The 21525-nt window shown below is 41.7% G+C and overlaps 2 protein-coding genes across 3 annotated transcripts; one reads left to right on the top strand and one right to left on the bottom strand.

Moving 5' to 3' along the window:
* Positions 1 to 228: 228 nt before the first annotated feature.
* Positions 229 to 18692, top strand: vbp1 (von Hippel-Lindau binding protein 1). 2 transcript variants are annotated; one of them, XM_071898759.2, is made up of 7 exons: positions 229 to 328; positions 1033 to 1157; positions 1623 to 1689; positions 2333 to 2431; positions 3378 to 3516; positions 4349 to 4445; positions 18681 to 18692. In XM_071898759.2, the coding sequence occupies exons 1-6, from the start codon at positions 248 to 250 to the stop codon at positions 4423 to 4425; spliced, it is 588 nt and encodes a 195-aa protein (XP_071754860.1). In that variant the 5' UTR covers positions 229 to 247; the 3' UTR covers positions 4426 to 4445; positions 18681 to 18692. The 2 variants fall into 2 exon arrangements, with proteins under 2 accessions (XP_071754860.1, XP_071754859.1); XM_071898758.2 differs by lacking the exon at positions 18681 to 18692 and having other exon boundaries at positions 4349 to 6621.
* rab39bb (RAB39B, member RAS oncogene family b) lies at positions 12372 to 21507 on the bottom strand. The gene is made up of 4 exons (XM_071898757.2): positions 21390 to 21507; positions 18696 to 18932; positions 13635 to 13815; positions 12372 to 12694 (listed from the first exon to the last, which is right to left on the bottom strand). The coding sequence occupies exons 2-4, from the start codon at positions 18908 to 18910 to the stop codon at positions 12449 to 12451; spliced, it is 642 nt and encodes a 213-aa protein (XP_071754858.1). The 5' UTR covers positions 18911 to 18932; positions 21390 to 21507; the 3' UTR covers positions 12372 to 12448.
* Positions 21508 to 21525: the final 18 nt, after the last annotated feature.

Here is a 21525-nt window from a genome sequence, read left to right as displayed (position 1 = left end):
TAGTACTGGTAGTAGTAGTAGTAGTAGTAGTAGTAGTGGTGGTAGTAGTAGTAGCCTGGTAGTGGGGTAGTACTAGTACTGGTAGTAGTAGTAGTAGTAGTAGTAGTAGTAAGTAGTAAAGCAGAGTAAAGGTTGCAGACATGTCTCTCACCACTAGAGACAGCCAAGCCAAGGAGTCTGGTCTGGACCAGACGACGGCGACGCCCAAACTTTTACGTAAGGAAGGAGGGAGTAGTTTCTTTCCAAGATGGCGGCGACCATAGACAACAGCAATGCCGTACAGGCGACAAAGAAAAAGCACCTCGGGATCCCCGAAGCAACATTTGTGGTGCGTAAACCATGACATTTCACACTGTATCCGCTGTCAGCATCAGGATCAGACGGTTGAAAACACATACACGTGTTTCTATCTTCTGTGCGGGCGTGTCTTGCTTGCTACCAGCTAGCTAACCTAGCAGGTTAGCTAAAACAGTTAACGCTGCTGGGCGGCTACTCACGTCCATGTAGGGAAATAACTGCTTGAAAGCAGCTTGCCGGTGTGCTAGCTTGTTCTTGCTTTCACGTAAATTGCCTAGCAGAGGCTGGCCCTCGCTTCCTCTTCCTATTTAAGCTAGCTAGACGTTAGCCAGTCAACTTAGTTGCAAGTTATTTTGTTAGTCTTGCGTGGAATCTAACTTGCTGTCAACCGGGATAACGTTACCATAAATAATTGTTTCTAACAGCGTAGCTAATCTCCTAACTAGCTAGCCCATTCATTAGCCAGTATTTCAGTGCAAGACCTAGCCCAACTCATTCGTAAATAAGTACTTTAATAAATCCCAGTTGAATTTAGTCCCCAAAGGAATGAATGCATGTAGCTAAAATCGGTAGCAGACTAACAGTTGGCTTGTCAGCAGGCAAACTGTCAGGAACACAAAATGAACCCATTGTCATGCAATCAACATAATATAGGTGCCAAATGTGGCACTGCCGTCTTAATTTGGATATCCTGCCTCTGATAATGTGCTGGCTCATTGCTCTGCTGGTTTACAGGAGGATGTGGAGTCGTTTATGAAGCAGCCAGGCAATGAGACAGCAGATGCAGTCCTGAGGAAGCTGGATGAGCAGTACCAGAAATACAAATACATGGAGCTCAACCTGTCTCAGAAGAAACTCAGGTAACACTGACTCAAAGACTAATCAGAAGCACTGTATTCACCAAGCACCAAGGACATACTGACTTATTTTCACACTATATACTTACACATGGTACAAGGACAATAAGATCTGGCTTACAGTGCGAAGGGACGGTGTGAGATGTACTACTGTGGACAGTAGCCTTTATATACCACTCTATAGATATGTATTCAGCATTATTTAGCTTTGTGTGCAGAAGCAGCAGACATGGAAATGAACCAGGCTCAGAAGAAACTTAACCGCAATTAACTAACTTAGTCCTTTGCCAATTTGAATTTCAGAGAAATTCCTTGTTTGAATTTAGCCCATCCTTGGTGTGTATACACTGACACACACATACACATTCCTCTAACAGCATCCACATGTGTTAGGTTGTATAACAATATAGTGACTTACTGAATGCTTTCTTTTCTTGACTAAAATCTCTCTTTTCTCTTGGTTTGTAGGTTGAAAAACCAGATCCCACAAATCAAACAGACGCTAGAAATCCTACGACACATGCAGAAGAAAAAGGTAAACCAGGAACAGGGTTGGAAAACCTGGAAAAGGGGATTTTCCAGGAGGGTTTTTGTAAATGTAAAGGCCTGGAAAGTGATACGTATCCACAAGGTTTTTGAAATGTCATGAAAATCTGTCTTTTAATTTGTTTCGGAAACGATCCAGAAGTTAATCTTGGCTTCTGGTAAAAACATGTATCTTTTGAAGGAATAATTACCAAATAGCAAATTGTCTGATGGTTGTTGTAGCTAAAAGAAGATGCTGAAGCTGCATTCAAATTAGCTATTCAACAAAAAATGTAACATGTCATTTGAACACAAATGCTGACAATTTTTGGTCATGTTATTTGCGTTGTATGCCATTGGACTTTCACGAAAAAGTCCAGAAATGATGAATTGGAACCTTGCAGAACTGCAGTGACTCTGCTTTGTCCTCTTCATCACCTTCCTGTACCTTCATCCACCATTACCTCTTCTTCACTCTCTCAAAAATGGAGAATAAAAACATTCCCTTTTTCATCTCTGAGCACAGTATTTGCCAAAAAAACCCCACCATGATTTTACAACACATATCTCAAGTTGAGGCTTGAATGTGATTGATTGAGGAACACCTTTTGACTTTCCATCTGTTTCCAATGCCCTTCTTTATTTTTCCCCAGGAAACCACAGACCCCATGGAAACACACTTCCTATTGGCTGACAATGTTTACTGCAAGGCCTCAGTGCCTCCCACTGACAAAGTCTGCCTATGGCTAGGGGTAAGTAGCAGCTTACAGTCCTCCCCAAATAGTACATTGAAACATGACCACATTGCCATTTTCCTATACAATAGATCATAATGATATACTTTATTCATATATCAGTTATCTAAAATCACAGTTTACAAAGTGCTTCACAAGAAGGCATCAAAACGAGAATAGTAACATATAAGATGAGAAAAGAGGAAATAATAGTTATTGGACACCAAAACTTACTGTTGACCTTCTGGCCCAATTCAAAGAAACAATCTAGTTCAAAGAAACATGCAGTTCCATCAGATCCTGTGTGTTTGGTAAATGTTCATATCATCTGCTGCTCCCCAGCATCACTTTGTCACATCTTGGCTATATAGGTTGGGTTAAATTTGGAGACCTGGACCTGTTTTACAGACTCTTTTTTGGTCTGTTGTAATTCTGATATTATAAACATGATCTTTGCTCTAAGATACTTTTTGAAATCGCACCCTTGAGTGGGGTTTTTGATGTGAACACTCACAAAGAGAAAGGCTTTCTCTTTACCCAATCAGAAGTGTCAATTCTTAAAAACAAATGCCCTTCTGGAATAAATAAAGTCCCTCTTTGTCTTTTGTACCTGTTTATCTATTGAAATATTGACCTATTTATCTATCTATGTGGTGTGAGGCAACTGAGAGACGGTAGCATAGGGTTAGGTCGGTACTTTCTGATTTAATTTAACTCAAAAAAGCAAATGCAGTAAGAATAAGGTAACAGAAATGTGCAGGAGAGGTCAGAAAATAAGTGGCTATTCTTGACCTTACCTTAAAACATACCAGCTCATTTTCTATTCTTTACACAAACCGACTTCTTTAAAATGAACTGCTCTTTTGGAGGTAATGGCCTTGGCTTCACACTGGACGACTAATATAAATAATAAATAATGTCTTCCTTCCTCACTTCTTTTGCCCTCTTTCACCCCTTCCCAAAGGCGAACGTCATGTTAGAGTACGACATCGACGAAGCCCAGGCGCTCCTAGAGAAGAACCTATCCACAGCGACTCGTAATCTAGAGTCACTCGAGGAGGACCTGGATTTCCTGCGAGACCAGTTCACCACCACCGAAGTCAGTATCCTTCCGCCTAGATGCGTAAACTGCTCAGTTTTGGGTGACAACTGGCCCAAGGTGCCGGGGTGTTCTGTGACGCTGTTGCTGTGGTTTGATCAATTTTCTTGCACTTGTTGTAACTCTTTTTCTAACATATCCCCCATTCATGTTATTTCTTGTTTTAGTGCAGTGGTTCTCAACCTTTTTTGTAGTCAACATTTTTCATGTCCAGCTCCATACTGTAAAGAAAACCCCACCTTTTTACATTGTAGTTACAATAAATGTATTTGTAAATGTAAGAAAAACTAAAGAAAGGATGCAAATTAAGTTCAGACTGAGATATAAATTTCAACTTGTTCATGTTTCGTCTGCTGCTACTTGTGTTTAGATTGACACTAGATAGCCAGTGAGGTTTGTCTGGCAAATACAACAGATTTTTTCAGATGTTTTTTTAAGAAACACTATTTTAGCAGCTGATATATTCATTTAGTAGGCACTTTAATTAAGAGCCAACTGCGCTATGAGTGCAGTTTTTTGCGTTTCCTCCGCATTTATTAAGCAAGGCTGCTCCATCACAGTCAGATAAAATGTTGCAAGTTTAAATGGTATAATGTAGTCAAATTTGCATAGTCTTGATGTTTACAGTTTTATTTATTTATGTATAAGTATCCCAACACAATCATTATTACCCCTGCAACCTGCACTAGAACCATAACTGGAAACCAGGATTACTTCTCAAGCTCCAATATGACATAAAATTTAAAGAGGAAACGCTGCTTTTAGTACGACTGTTCCCCAGAAGAGTCAAACCTTCAGACGACTGCTGTCTTTCCTTAACCCGTTGCCCCTCTCAGACATGGCGCGGGTCTACAACTGGGACGTGAAGAGAAGGAGCAAAGACAACCTCCTCAAATCAGCCGACAAGTCTTAATATCGACGGGACAGCGCCCCCACATCCCCTCCTGCTAACTATCTTCCCCCCTTTAGTGAAAAAATAAACCCCCGTCCCCCCCCTGTCATGTACATGTTCACCCCAGAGCCGGGCAGACGGAAGGCATGTTTGAAATGTTCCCAAAAGTTGCGGTGCGCTTGATTTAACGCACTTATGTGTGGAGGGAAAAGTGCAGGTGCCGAACGCAAAGCCGATTAAATCAAGCGTACCTCACACTTTGTTTTTGTTTTTTTTAATATGTCTTCTGTCCAGATCCCAAGCTCAATCTTCCACCACTACTGTTTTCTGTTGATTTGTTACTTTTTAAAGTATTTTTTCAAGTAAAAACTAACAAAAAACAAAAGGCAACGAGGCAGTTTTTGTATTCTTTTTAGTGATTAAGTATATTCATATTGTTTTTGGAGGATCATCAGTGAGGTTTCTCTCGCGTTGTCTTTCTTCTTGTCATTCTCCCCACTTACTGACCTGGCACTTGTGTTTTTTCTGACCTGTTGTTTACTGTTAACTATGATCTCGTTCGGGACTGTTGATTGTGGTTGAAACGCGTCCAGTTTGCCGTTATACTCAGTAGAATCGGACTTGTAGGATGAGGAAGATCTCAACGGGTTAGAGTAACAGAAGAAGAGTACAAGGCGTTATGATTTTGGACTGTTTCGCCTCGTGGTGCCACCGTTTTCACATATATCAAATCAAAACACCACAGTTCACAGGAGTTCAGAAGGATCTATGTTCCCATTCTGTAGTTCTGCTCCCAATCTGCACCTCCTCCTCCTCCTCCGTCCCTCCTCGTCCATCTCTTCCTCTCTTCTCCGGTTCTCCTCTCCTCCTCCTCCTCTTCTTCTCCTGTTTGCCGCTGTTCTGTCTGTATTTATTTGTCTCTCACTGTACCCATTAAACAATGAATGAAGTAAAAGAAGAAAATTTGGGGAAAGCGATAAGACCTTGACCTGGTGGTCTGTGTGTGGTTTATTGTGCCGAGGAGAAGCTGTAGTCCTTTCAGGTTTGGGGTCAAAAACCTTTCAGTCCACGAAGTGTTTTTTTCTTTAAAATCCAAATGCTTGTGCCATCAGTGGTTAGTCATATGCAATCTATTGAGTAATAATTGAGAATGAACGCTCTAATGAAGTGCAGTTTCTAATTGTAATAAACACAGTTAAAGCTGTATAGCACTTAAAATGTTTCAGTTGATAGAAGTAAAAGTTTTGCAAATTCCCACCGTCTGTGTTCATCCCTCCAGTTCTGGCTCCTGGGGCTTTTTTCCCTCTCTTCCTCTTCCTCCTAACAATTGTCTAAAAACATGACCATTTTCCCTCCTTATATCTTTTCCTCTGCCCTCAGACTTTGGACAGATTGGCCTAAGTAAGCTGCAAGTAGAGCAGAGAGGTTAAGACATTTTGATTGCAGCCAGCAGAGAGACATAAACGAGTATCTAGACTTAAGTTTGTGCATTCGGACAGTAACTAGTAACTATAAGCATATCAGCTGCTGGGTTGCAGTTACTTCTATTCATCCCATACTGTGTACTGTACATCCTCAAAGCTCAGTGTTGCCCCCAAGCGGTTATATGTGGAACTACAGCACAACAAGCTTGAGATGGCAAAAAGAAGCAGTGAAAATGTACAACAGCATTATTTTGCTTTTTAGTCTATAATGAATCAAATATGAAAGAGGAGTTTTTTGAGAAATAGCTGTGTTTTTTCTACCCTTTCCCTCCCCTGTATTCGATTTCATTATAACGTGTTACAGTTATTTAGAAACCTGGCTTGGATTGTAGCTATCTGTGTTTCTTTGATTATTCTGATCGCAGGGTTTTATGTGAAAGAGAAGCGAGGCCTGTCAGACTGTTTCCAGAACGACGTGCCACCATATTGGAGGAGATACAATGACAACAAAGTGTAAGATTGCATCGCTGTTGCTCCTTCCTGGCAAAACAAAGAAAAGTGACCCATTTCTGAGCAGCGGCAGGACGTTCAAATTGTGCCGTAGGAGGAAAAATAATCGTCTCAGAATACCAAACAGACTGGCCTGATTTTGTCAGCGACGTTATCACATTACAGTCCTGTTTTATTCTGTCACTCCTCCAACATGGTGGCTTGTTCCCTATTGTGAACTCTCCAAATATTCCAAAACTGGCCTTTCTTGTTTAAAGACAAAGAATAAATTTGTTAATGTTCAGTTTTCTGATATTTTACCTCTGAAATGCTCAACAGATTTGGGCCCAAAGCAAAAACAAAACCCCAAAAACCCAACAACCTCGACCGAAGAAGAAGAATATCAGTGAGAGTATGTTTATTTTTTTCCAGTCACATTTTATTCATTTTTTTTTTAGTACATTTCAGTTTGTTGATAGATAAGTGGTAGAGCAGAGGAAGAGAGAGTGTCCCGTTTTACCCGGTGGGATTAAGGACAGTAATATATCGTCTGTACAGCTCAAGAGGGTTGAACAGAAGAGTGAAAGACCATTTTCTTTGCACCATGGCTCCTGTGAGAAGAAGGGTCACGTTCAGGGCAGGAAATAGACGTTTTCACCCACCAGGCACAGTGGCTGACGGATTCAGAAATACACCACCCACTGTCGCCATTTTACCAGCCAAACATGAGTTTTTGAATGCAAGATAACACCTAGATGATGGAGGTGCACCTACCAAAGTGGCAGATGGAGTAGAAAAGCCAGCCACAGGCAAAACTTAGCAACATTCAGCTGGTGGCTGATGTTTATTTCCTACCCTGAGTTCGGTCAGAGTCGTTGGATTTTCCTTCGACCCCTCAGATGTTTGTGAGGAGGATCAAAGAAAGTTTGCAGAGTCCCAAGGCAGAGACATTGCTGAGAAGCCATGGCATGTAGCTACTGTAATTCCAGTGGGAAATTAACACCAGGTAGGAAAAGTATTGTTTTCTCTAGAGGCCACAACGTCTGGTAAATCCCCAAATTCACAAGCCACGTTCAGCATCTTACCTACCTGACTAGAATAAAACTGGTCCTCCAAATTAGTTTTGGCTGCGTACCAAAGTGGCAGGTAGAGAAGACAAGCTCATCAGCCACAGAAAAATATTAACCAACATTTGGCTGGAGGCTGGTGTTAGTTTCCCACCTTAGGACACTGGCAGGCTGCATTTCAGATGAGTTTTCTTTAACCTCTTGAACAGGGAGGCAAAAGTCACAAGGGAATGATGAAGCTTGAACATTATGTTTTGACAAAAGTGACAACAGCAGAATTAACCGGCCCTCGCCGTACCCCCTTTGTTGGAAGATGAAGTTAGTCCAGCAGTGTTACATATTCTTCACGTGAAAGCAACCTTACACAAATCAAACACTGCCGAGGGGACTGGCAGGGAAACGGTGCAGCGTCCTAGTAAATCACTCTTTACATCTGTCTGGAAACGAGCCAAAAGCAGATTGCAATGCCGTCAAACATGGAGTGCTTTCCATCACATGAAAGCGGCTCCCTTCAAAGTGCCCTTCCTTGATCCCTTCAAAGGTCCCGAGGTGACTTTGTCAGCTTCTCTGAATCTCCATCTTGTTACTTGCACCAAGTCGAGCCTCAGATCTATATCAGGAGAGTGAAGCGGCTCATAAAAAAGGGAACAACTTGATGAAATGGAGTGCAGCACTCAGCCAGAAATGCTTCTTTCAAGTTCAGCAACATCATGTGACTTACTGTACTGCACTGGATTCAGGGAAGAGAACGAACTTGCTTTGTCCACAGGCTACAGTGTCTAGAGAAACCCAAAAAAGTCCCGGCCACTTCCACCATTTTACCAGCTGACTAGGCTTTTAGAAAAGATGAGGACTTCCAGATATTAGTTGTGTGCAGCGTTTGGCCGGTAGCGGCTTATTCCCAGTCCGATTGACTTGTGTTTTACACTGGAATCAGCTGACTAGTGACCCAGTCCTGCCCATTTGGCTCTCTAAGCACGGCTGCTTCAGGACTGGACCAGACTGAGCTATTGTGCTCGTCGGCCATGATGGTTCACTCTGAAAAAGGATGTGTCACTTGTCTGTCTAGTTGTCACTGGTGAAAGACACACATTTCTGATACTTTTCAACACAAACTATATTAATAACAACATGGTGTGTCAGTCGGCGTTGCTGTTAACATGTTTGTGTCGAAAAGTAACACAGACGTGTCGTTTCAAGACGTGATGAAAGTCCATTCAATCTGATCTGTTTTTCCTCTGCTTGACCTAACCTGGGCAAAAAAATCTATTTCAAATACGTGGATCAAGTGGGAAAAATGACTGGCAAAACAAGCCAAACTGAGCTTCCTCCAGGCTTTCAAATAGATTCATGAAATTTATTTACTTAAGCGTACTCAAATATGTAATTTTTTTTGCCAAGTTTTGGGCTAGAAACATGAGCAACCAAGAGCTGAGTCGTAGAAAGTGGGGATTAAGAAACTCAATCAAGCATCTTTTCTTTTCACTGTAGCTACTTAGAAGATCTTTTAGAGTGGAAGCAAGATATTACAGAGCAGAGAGATAACCAACTGCGTGCTGTACGGCGGAGCAGGTCGACCAGCTGACTGACGTTTGGTGAAAGTTGGCCCATAAGAAGGCAAGGCGGGGCTACGAACACAAAGGGACCGCATTCAGGTACAAAAGTAGTCTGGACACTCGCTCGCAGTTTTCTACCATGGTGTAAAAACCCAGTCGGACCTTTTCTACGCTTAACGCTTCTATCCTGCGTGCTTCATAACGTCCGGCTATCATCCCAAAGTTGAGTGACTTCGGAAAATGTTTAAATGTGTGTTTCGGTAGAGAGCATTGGTAATGATACAGCTTATAATGAGACTCACTGAAGTAGAGGCAGACAGCTTTTTGCCACCGTCGTGGAAAAAAGAAAACATAATTGCAGTTAAGGTGTTTTTGTTACCCTCGGGCCCTTGCAACCTGTTAAAACCCCATTGTACTATTTAAAAAATACATGGGTATGGGTTTTTTATCTCTTTTCTAGTTCGCCACCCTCCTTCAGTAAGGAACATTGCGGTGCGTGGAGCCATGGAAACGAACGATCATTCAAATAATTTCCAATCAAGTCTGAAAACAATCAGATGAACCATGTCAAGGCCTGGGGTCGGAAAAGACCTGTCCCTTTGACTGGAAAAGACTCTCATTCACACATAATTGCGCACATTTTCCGGTGATACGATGCTTAATGTAAAATGTCACCCTTTTCTTCAATGATACATTCACATACAAATACAATGACACGAGCAAAAATGTCTTTGGAAACATATCTAAAGAAGGCATACAGTGTGTGAAAATGATGCACTTTATCCTCACTGACCTACATCATGGTAACTACGGGGGGGAAAGGCATTGGATGAATGAATGAAAAAAAAAGAAAGAGTCAAGCAGGGATGTAGCAAGCCGTCCAGGATTGTGTATCAGATCAGATAGTCACACAGAGTAGAAAAATAAAACGATAATGCAACGATATTTCTCTCCTACATCTAGAGTCGCTTCGTAATCAGACAAAACAAATTCTTCATCTATTGAGAGGAGAAGAAAAGGAACCACTTAAAATGTAGATCCAGCAAAAAGTATGTATAGATCTGTATCTATATCAGGCCATCCAGGTACTTGTGAGGTACAGTTAACTCGCTAACGATGCTACCGGTGTCTCTCTCCGTATTAAAACATTATTAATTCACTCAATTTTGCAGTCTGTTGACAGCAGAGACAGATGAATATATTTGGTTCAGCGATGATCTAAGAGTATGTGGTTCGGATGGGAATCTACAAGTGGTGGATGAGGGTGTACCGTGTTTTCCCACTTGTCTCCACCTTTTCCATACAGATGCAAACAGCTGGGGATTCACTTGTAAAAGTGGTTAAGTATACACTCCCAGTAGGACAGTGTATTTTCAGATCACCGATGCATCTAAATTATGAATATTGCCCAGAAAATACAAAGAATGGGTCGTTTCTTGTTGCTAACAGACGCTAATTAAGGCTGATAGCATTGCCACCATGATTCCCATACTAAAATATTAATTCTGGTGTCGACATGCCAAAAAAAGGCAGATTAGCAAGCAAACTGAAAGACAAAATAGATGTTTAGTTAATCTGTCAACTCACATTATTTTATTCTAGTTATTTTGTTGGATGTCTATGAATGTGGTATAAAAGTGGCCCCTTTTTCATGTCTTTCTCCCAGCCCTCCTGTATGTATTGACAGTATGTAAATAGTTTGATGGCATCCATAAGACTATAAGCCAACGTAATACTATCATTCACCATCTGACTCCACATTGCTTTGTCTGTCTTTAAGGGAAAATCAGGCCTAAAAACATTGGTGTAACAGTGAAATAACTACTTTAAACTGCTGAAATTCACACTGAAATGCCAGTAACTATGTCAGTTACATCAACCTGCAGCTTTAGATACAGGCGCTGCAGTGCATTAAACTTAAAGTAAAACCTCTATGTTATATTACACATATGCACGCACACACACACACACACACACACACACACACACACACACACACACAAAGGTATGGAAATCACTCGCTCAGAACAAAATCTAACCCCTGTACCTGTGTCTATGTTGGGTTGCATTTATTGAATGCATTGAACGTCTGCCAGTTGGACTTTGTTTGCATGATTACAGTGTGGTACAATTCTATCGGTATGCGTGCATTGTGGGTAATGTTGTGATGTTTTTTTTTCGGGAGGGGTGGAGTCCATTCCTCCAGTTTCCTGTATGATGCTGCCATGGTTTCCTCTGTGTGGTCCGGTCCCTCGCTGTCCTTTTTCGCCTTTTGAAATCAATTCTCTCCGGTTTGCTGTCCCAAAGTTCCCAAATGAGACTCCACAGTTCAGGTGGACAGGTGCTGTCCAGCTGTAGGCCTCAGGTGTGTCCAGCATTCCCACAAGTCCACCTTAACAAGTCCCCAGGTAAAGGTGGACAGTCAGGAAGCTTCTGGTGCGTTCAATGTCCTCACTTGGTCAGTTTAGCTGTACACGTTTCCTAGAGTCGGTGTCTTTCTGCTTAAGGAGTCCTGCAGGGATTGGATCGGTGACGGTTGTGTTGTTACAGTGCGGTATTAGCTGAATGATAGTGGACATAACCATGTAATCAAAGTCCTCCAAGCTTCACTGGAGGCCGACATTGTTTTGTAAGAGGAATAATGTTGTCTCTGGCAACAAAATAGCAGTTCTGGGAAGAAGACTTGACCCTTCCTGCTCTCCTGCGTTCAATTTCAGACTTCCAGGACTCCAAAGAGCTCTGATAGCTGAATATAGAGCAAGATGGGGTCGGGCAGAAGAGAAACTCTCATAAACAGCAGGAAGGTTGAATCTAAGGTTGCTGACTATAACTTTTTGAATGGTATGTGCTAAAATGATGCTAGACACCAACAAAAAAGGTATGTGGGGTTTTGTTTGTATGTGATCATGTAATTGCATATTGGAGGAGAGGAGGAGATCAAGAAGGGGAGGAAGGGGGAAGAGATGAAGGAAGAGACGGGGAGAGAAAGAGAAGATGCTGAGCCTTACTGGAACTAGAAGATAGAGAGAGAAAGAGAGGAAGATGAATCGCATCGCCCTGACTCAGCGAGGAACCTAAATGGACCCTTTTTCTAAGGCCGCCCTCCTCAGCACAGACCTTCAGGAAGGGATCGTCAGGCAAGCAGCCCAAAAAAAACCAAAAAAAAACCACGAAACCTAAAGGGAACGAGTCACGCGAGTACGCACGAGTTGACAACCGTTTGTGTCCCTTCCTCTCCGTGAAATAAAATGTATACGAATAGAAAAGGGCACAAGCCCTGCGCTACCCCGCCCCACGCTTCAGATCTTCGTCATCTTCATCAGCCAGTCTTCTCCTCAGAATCCCTCGCTCATCCTCCTCCATATCCAATCAGAACAGAGAACAACAGAGGGTTACCAATAGTTTCAGTCAGAGGGCCGACACCCCGACCAGCCAGCCAGTCCCCTCTGAATCCTTCCCGGATATCCCCCCTTTCGTCACCAATCCCATCGTTCGAGCTCTTCCCAGATCAACAGAGACAGCGGCGGTCGCTCTTGGTCACCTCCTCCGAGGAGTGAACCACGTTGGGGACGAACCCGCTCTTGACGCCCTCCCAGCCCTCCTGGATGGTGATGTCGCCGGACCGCACCAGGGCGAAGATGTCTCTGGTCAGCTCGGTGAAGGCGTGCTCCACGTTGATGGCGTCGCGGGCCGACGTCTCGACGTAGCGCATCCCGTACGCCCCCGCCAGCTTCTCTGCCTCCTGCCGGGTTACCTGCAAGATAAGAGGAGATGAGATGAAACTTCCCCCGTGGGGAATTTGGGCAGTAGAGGGCTTTCAGCTGATGTGACGCACCCTGTTGCTGCCATAGTCAAGGTCCTCAGCTCTTGGACAACAGTGGCTGAGAATGGCTCATTGCATTTTTAAACGTACAAGTTGGCAGTCTCAAAAGAATTGGAAAAATGGGATGAATTTCTGTGCTGTTGTTGACGGGGAACTGATCATTTTCCCACTGATAGATCAGATCAGTTTTGGGCTCAGATAATGTCAGCTTGTTAGCTAGCAGCTAGCCAACACTGTCTTATTGTAAACACATCTGATTTGGCCACGTAACAGCACGGCTAAATTGAAATTGTAGAGACAATGCACACTCAGATTTGACAGTGATCATCATCTAACACATGAGACTGAACAACAACATCCAATCATACGTACTGAGTAGTGTTGCTAGTTTACAGTGCTGAGATGTTGTCAGCTATGTGGCCAGTAACTTACAATCTTCAAGGTCCACAACTGATGATGAAAGCGGACAGATCAAGATCAGAGTCAAGTGGCTCAAAAGTGTTCAGTCTGAGATTGGGCCTATACCTTACACAATTTTACTGATTTATTATTGTGTAATATGAGTGTAGACCCACTCTTGTACAGAGCATTTTGCAGTGTCATCTTGTAAATATCAATGATCATATTCTTGCTTTGTGTCCACCCACTGCCCCATGAGAATTAATCAAACGATAAAGACTTGCTTCAGATCCAAATGCGCATTGATCTAAATGTGGACAGAGGACTCTTTTAAATGCTGCAGACTCTGATAGATCAAGTGTAAATAAAGGAACATTTAAAATAGCAAACACATATACCCCTGACATGAATTTTAACACAATTTATGAGAAACTGAAACGCTTATTCACATTCACTTTTACACGACGCCCACCTGACGTTGTGCTTCCAGGTCACACTTGTGGCCGACCAATAGGAAGACGATGCTGTGGGGCTGGACGTGGCTGCGAGCCTCCTCCAGCCAATCGTGGACGTTCTGGAAGGAGCGGCGATTGGTGATGTCGAACAGGAGGAGCCCGCCCACCGAGTTACGGTAGTAAGCCCTGGTGATGGACCTGGAGAGGCCGCGAAAGGGAGGGAAAGACGGAGGTCAGAGTCAGAAACGCTTCATTTCTCAAGTGAAATAAATATACAGGAATATGCAAAAAGCCAGCGAAGCAAAAGCCCACACGCCGAGTTCAAGGCGTCTAATGAGAGAGAAACAGACAGAAAGTGAGAGAGCGCAGATTTAGAAAGAGAAGGTTGCTTGGTGATGGGGCAAGAAGGAGTGATAAAGGGAAAAAGAGATTCAGAGGGAGAGAGATGACAGACGAGGTGTGAAAGAGGGAAGGAGGCAGAAGTGAAGGAGGTGTCAGGCGGAGGAGCTGAGAAGTCGTGAACAAATGAGATGGAGAGAGAGAAGGAGAGAGGATGACAGAGGAGCTGCGGATGAACGATCCGGGCTGAAATGGTAATCTTGATGATTTTGCCAGATACTGTGACCACGATTATTCGTTTCAGTGATTTAAATAGCAAAATTGTTTCTTTTTTTATTGTATTTCATTTGGGAAACAGAATAATACATGATTAAAGATAAAAAATGATTCATGGATATTTAACCCCAGAGGATAGCACAAACAAGTGTCGCTTAAAACAGTTATTTTCTCTTTGGAAGACAAAATAACTTGACATACAATACAAAACACTAAAAACAACACAGTCAAAAGATCATAGGACATACATGGCACTAGCAAAATTTTCTCTTCACAATTTGTTCCATAGGAAAGGTCTGACTTCTTTTTTTAAACATAGCTTTCGTAGGATAGTTTTTGATTTGATTTGACTTGATTTTTGCATTTGAGAGCATTTTCCACCCTGGCAAGAATACAATTCTGGGCGTAAAACACTGAATATGTGTACATCTTTTAGCATGAAAATGGAAAAATGTGAAGATAATTGGAATATTGGCACAAAATATCAGTGATTGGCAGCTTCGATACAAAAATAGCGGTATCTGTATCTGCAAAAATCCCATATCGGAAAGTAGAATAATTAACTGTGCAGCCCGACTAGGAGGAGCGCTGCAAGGGATTCTGACAAGATGTGACACCGACACCCTCCCCATACACACACACACACACACACACACACACAGCCACCACCACCAGAAACATAAATATAACAATGAGAGGGAAAATTACAGGCTGAGTTGGAGACGGAAACAGAGCAGCATCATGAAAGAGGAAGAAGGGGGAGGATTATTCGCTGGAGAGAAGGGAGAAGAGTAGGTGGCAAAAACTCAGAACCAGCGAGTGATTCATTTGATTCGACACACACACACACACACACACACACCCTCACATATTTATGGAGGGAAGGATGACCATACAGAGGAAACGACACTGACTAAGACGAGATCTGTGTCGTCGGTAGGAGGAAGAGGGAAGGAGAGGAGGAGGAGGACAGACGAGGAAGATGAGGTCTGTGTGGAGGTTTTTACGCACATCCTGAATCTCTTCGCAAGACCAGGACATCAGCAAAAATCAGCCAGAGCGTCAGGGAAAATCTTTCATATGTATAAATGGAAGGAAAAACTACTGCTACCTCGCCTTACAACCACGATGCCTGAACTATAAAAATGTAGAAAGGAAGAACAAATTCAGCTACTCTTGAAGGACGCATGGTCTAAAAAATGTCTTCATTTTTTCCGAAAAAAAGATTGTTTTGGCAGAAAGCTTTCATCTTACTGTAAATACCTTTCCAAAATGGCCTCTTAAAGTCAAAATGGCAACCTTAGTGGACTTAAACCTATCATAGAATAGGTCAAAGGTCAATGTCTAGGAGGCAAGCAACAATGAAGCTTGAAATTTGCTAGATATATGGGTCACACAGAATAAATCAATACATACCTCCAAGAATAATAATAAAAAACAAGCATTAGAACCTATAAAAAAAATGATTCACGTTAAAAACATTGTGTGTACCATTATTAAAATTAAAGATCCAAAATGCTTCTCTCTTTTTCCTGATGGCAGTAACATTAGTAATACTCTCGATACCAATAATAATGAACATTATGAAGATATAAATGCAATATAGGCCTATCCATTTTAGAGAAAAAGATGATATTGAAGTTTATTGTTCAGTATCTCTAAAATACAAAGGATCCAGTCTGTACAGGAGCTGTCATTTTCTTCATCAAGGACTTAAGTTACCTAAAATCCTTTTAAAAAAAAGTAACATAATTTAATTTTTAATAGGTACCATTATCCTGCCAGTGGTTAGAGTAACAGATAGTTCCAAAGTTTATCCTGAGCAGTCGATTTTATTTAAGCGATTCTGATTCGCCGTTCGGTCTCGCGGGGACATGTCACAGTTGCTATGGAGACGCTAATCACGCTGACAGGTGAGACCAGTCTCCTTCTGTCAAGATGATGAGTCGAGCTGGGTGTGTGTGAGTGTGTGTGTGTGTGGGTGAGGGTGTGCATGCATACATGTGTGTTACTAACAGTAACTTATTTTTCTTCCATACTGTTTCATTTCTGTTAGTGCAATGTTTTTAAATAAAGTAGAAAAAAGTGATAAACTCATGTCATGCAGACAACATGCTGCTAATAAAAACACAATCTAAATCTGCTTAATGAGGCTGACTTACTGTTTTGAAAACAGATCAATAGTCTCACATTGCATTTTAAAATGAAAATGATCACCAACACACTTGGCACCATCAGCAATATTACTACAGCATGTTTTTGAGGTGGAGAACGCAAAAGTACTACTACTAGTCTACTAACTTTCTTTTTAACTGTAACATAACTACTTACTTTTTAAGATAAGTAGGCTAACAAAGTAAAGATTACCTTTAAAAGTTACTTTCCCCAACATGTATAGATAATATACTAACATTACTATACAAGTGCTAATAGTGTTTCTCATCTGTTTTCAGCACATCCCATATTTAACTAACAGCCACATTTTAGGTGACACTCTAAAGGAAGAAAAAAGAGGAAACCAAAGGCAGTTTGGTTGATAGTCAAATCCAAAATGAAATATCCACCATTTGAAATAAACTCCTACTCTTACAAAATGACTGATGGCATGAAAGTAAAAGCACATTATGAGTTACTTTCATACTTATGATTCACCTTAAGACCTTCGCCACCAAAACAGGTTTATTTTGAGAAAGGAATCATCTGGCTGGTGAATTTCAGGTGGGATTTTTTTTTTTATACATAACATTTGCAGTTATTTACTTGTTGGAAACACCGTCCTCGTCTGTTGCTCTACCTGTATCACCTCCATCCTCATTTGAATAATGGCTATTTATTCTGTACAGGCAAACAAGTTATTCCTAAGTAGTACTTCGGGTTTTGAGACCTCTGGGCTATGTGTGTTTTCTAGGTAAACAGATTCACCACAACCAATTTTCCCCTGCTGATACACACTCCGAGTACGAAACAAGTAGTGGCTGATATTGAGTACGGATCCATCCAATCCTGTAATTCTTCTGAACAAAATATCTTTAGTTTGGGATCTTTAGACACAAAATAGTTTAGATTTAACCTGTTTTTCTTCACATTCTGCTATGTGTTAAATGGCTTGTTATTTGATTTGATAAGACTTGGTATTTGATTTTGGTGATGAAAACGAAATTGTCTGTTTTCAATCTGGTATCAGCCTGATATCAGTGTTTGTGATGGTAAAGTCTGTCTTCCCTCGGCCTGCACAGCGAGGTCAGAGGTCACACCGTTTTTGGAAGGTAAAAAAAAAAGCCTGAAAAAGATGTTGCATCATTTGAAGCATTGCACCATGGATAACTTTGGGTCAACAAGACCTCTGTCTCTCTCTCTCTCTCTATCTCTTTCTCTCTCTCTCTCTCTCTCTCTCTCTCTCTCTCTCTCTCTCTCTCTCTCTCTCTCTCTCTGTCACTCTTTCAGTTTTCTAATACATCAGCACTGACATTTTTACCGGAATTGCTGAAAGTGCTAATCCTCGAATTCTTCATTTTTAAAAATTTTTTTTTTGGTGACATCTTTGTTGCTAAGCGCTCATTGCTGTGGTGTTTCTGCACTGCACTTCCCAGAGATCACCTGTCAATCAAACAGTGTGTCCAGTACTGTGACTTCCACATACACACTACTGACCCTATAGAAAGAGTATTGTGATACTATACCATCAATTACCATAAGATCGCTATAAACTCACTATAAACACACCGCAAGTCCCTATAGGAATATTATAAGATATTAAACCATAGGAGATTTAAAAACATCATCAACAACCATGAGATCACTATAAATTGTTTCTGGTACTCAATAGTGAGATAGAATAGAATAGAATACAGAGAATAGAATACAACTGGACATCTGTTCTGTTCTTTTCTGTTCTGTTCTGTTCCATTCTAACTCACTGGACAACAATGCTCTATTCTATTCCATTCCATTCTATTCTATTCTATTCTATTCGATTCAATTCTAACTCACTGGACAACAATGCTCTATTCTATTCCATTCCATTCTATTCTATTCTATTCTATTCGATTCAATTCTAACTCACTGGACAACAATGCTCTATTCTATTCCATTCCATTCTATTCTATTCTATTCTATTCTATTCTATTCAATTCTAACTCACTGGACAACAGTGTTCTATTCAATTCTATTCTGTTTCATTCTATCTTATTCTATTATATTCTAACTCACTGGACAATAAAGTTCTGTTCTGTTCTGTTCTGTTCTGTTCTGTTCTGTTCTGTTCTGTTCTAATTCACTAGTGAGTGTGAGTACCAGAAACACACTACTGTCCCTATAGGAATACTGTAGGATTATTATAGTGATTTTTCGTCGCATGGGGCTGATGGCTCTCTCTCTCTCTCTCTCTCTCTCTCTCTCTCTCTCTCTCTCTCACACACACACACACACACGCACACACACACACACACACATCCCCCCCTCACCTGAAGCGCTCCTGTCCCGCGGTGTCCCAGATCTGCAGCTTGATCCGTTTCCCCGGCTCAATCTCCACCAGGCGGGAGAAGAAGTCCACGCCGACGGTGGGGTCCGACACCTGGGCGAACCGGCCCTCCGTGAACCGGCGGATCAGACACGACTTGCCCACCGTCGAGTCCCCGATGACGATCAGCCGGAACTGATAGAGCCATATCGCCTCCATGACTGCCTGTCTGTCTGCCGGTCTGCGGGGGTTGGAGATGAGATGAGTGTGCGTGCGTGTGTGCGTGTGTGTGTGTGTGTGTGTGACAGAGAGAGAGAGAGAGAGAGAAAGAGACACACACACACACAGAGAGAGCAACAAGATGAGAACGGCCCTATTGCAAAATCACTATAATATTCCTATAATATCACTAGTGTTTCTCCATAGTGAGTTTATAGTGATCTTATGTTGTTTTTTTTTATCTTCTATGATATAATATTCCTATAGTATGTGTCTAATGTACTCAATAATGTATTTGTTTGACCTTATGGTAGTTTATGGTATTTTTTTGATCTCCTATGGTATCACTATAGTAGAGTCCTATAGCCTTTTTAATCTCCTATGGTATAATATTCCCATAGAGACAATAAAATATCTGTGGTAGCCTACTCAATGACTAATGAGTGTATAGTGACTTTATGGTAGTTTATGATATTATTTTTTGTTTTATCTTATATGGTATCACTAGACTATAATATTTCTATAATATTCCTAGTGTACCTGTGGTATTCAATGGTGACTTTAGTTATCTAATGATAGTTTTAGGTTATTTTTGTATGGTATCACTATAATATTCCTATGCTTTTAATATTCCTATAGGGATTAGCAAGGCGCTACTGCTGTTAAATGCAAATTGAATGGGCAGAAAGTAACCTGCTGACTCATTCAGTGCTAATTAACTAACCCGATGAAAAGGAAGAATAACAGCTTAAAAAACACATATTTGCATCCTAGTTAACTGTCCCTTTGATTAAATTACTGAATTGTAATCTTTAACTGACGACTTGGCGCCCCTCCCCCCTCTCTCTCTCTCTCACACACACATACACACACACACACACACACACACACACACACACACACACACACACACTCCGCTAGGCTATAGTGGCTTCATTATATTCACAGCATGATTCAATTAAAACCACGTGATTAAGAAAATCCGCTTACTTTGTAGTCACTTGATCGCGTCAATTGATGTTTTCATAAGCCTGTTTCTGAATTACGGCCATAATGCCCCTTTTGATACGAGACTTACTGTGTCCTTCCAAGACTTATGGTCTATTAATGATGTAGCGTTGCATTAGTGGGTCATACTTCTGTATCTCCACTTCTGCTTTCTCTGCTTTTTGCTTTTGCTATTATAAATCAGGGGGTTTTCACTTCAAGGCTTCCCCGAACAGACGCATCATCTGATACATTTTGTCTTCTTAGGGACCTTTAGCTGAGTAGATTTTTGTTGTTAGTCATGATTTAGTAGAACTGTCCTATGTATCTCCATATATAAAACCTCTCACTGTACCATCTTCAAATGAATGAAACGACAAGGAAATGAAACTATTCCTCCTCTGGTTTGGTTTGGACCCTCCTCCATGACCCCTGGCTGGTCCCCGGACCCCAGCTTGAGAGCCCCTGCACTGATCTAAACGTCTCTTTCCACTCCAGCCTTCACACCAAAGCCACCCTGCTCGTCCCGGCAGGGCGGGCAGGCAGCCAGACAGCCTCCCAGCACCCTCTCTGTCTGTGGCTGGATTGCGTAGCCGGGTCGGTATGCAAACATTAGTGTCCGGATCCCCGGTGAATAGCCGCCTTATGGCCTCATACCGGATGCGTTAGGGCAACTTAGGTCCACAGCCTATACAGCGTATCAAATATCCAACCTTTGGAGACTTTCCGTCTCAAAAACCAGCCATATCTAAGCGATGAATCACTATAATATTCTCTATAATATTCCTATAGGGAGTTGCAGCGTGTCTGTGGGGCTCAATAGTGAGTTAATGATATTTTTATCTCCTGTGGCATCACGATAGGAGCTTATAGTGTATCTGTGGTACTCACTAGTGATTTTATAATGATCATATCACACGTATTATTTATCTCCTATGGTTTCACTATTAGGCTACTAGCCTATAGGAGCTTATAGTGTGTTTGTGGTATTCAATAGTGAGTTTATATGGTTGTTTTTTTTTTATAATGCTCATAATACTATTCCTTTAGCGAGTTTTCCTGTGATATTTGTATAGTAGGTTATGATTATAACATTTACTATAGGATGACTAGTTCCTATGGGTATGACTGTTTATTTTCAGGTTTTTTTTTCGGGATCACTCTATAGGTTTCCCGTCAGTTAAGCACTTCATATAAATCGCAACGCCTCATGTATAGGCTAATATAGATTAAGATGGACTCCAGCCTGATCTGAAGGCGGAGAGTGTGTAGGCCTACACTTAAAAACACGTCTTATAATAGATGTTTTTATCACAGTAGGCCTGTGAGCATCATGACAGGAAGACAGGCCCGTGTCCTGTCCTAACCGAACACACAGCCTTTCCCCTTTTTAGGCTCCACGCTTTGATAAACAACAGAAATACAGACTTAAAATAGCCTACTTGGAACAGGAGTGTAGTCTAATTTAGGCCAGAATGGTTGCTCTTCTTACGGTGTTTGGTTGCGCCGTTCAGGACCAAGAGGATGTGGGCTCCATGGCACCGAGAAGTCTGTCTGGATGGATCCTCAGGACGCAGGAAAATCACCGAAATGACGAGAGAGACTCCGGGAATCGCGGACAGGGATCG

Source organism: Centroberyx gerrardi, chromosome 23, assembly GCF_048128805.1.
Source record: "Centroberyx gerrardi isolate f3 chromosome 23, fCenGer3.hap1.cur.20231027, whole genome shotgun sequence".
Taxonomy (NCBI): Eukaryota; Metazoa; Chordata; class Actinopteri; order Beryciformes; family Berycidae; genus Centroberyx; species Centroberyx gerrardi.
Note: the sequence above shows the minus strand (reverse complement) of the source record. Positions and strands in the feature narration are given on the sequence as shown.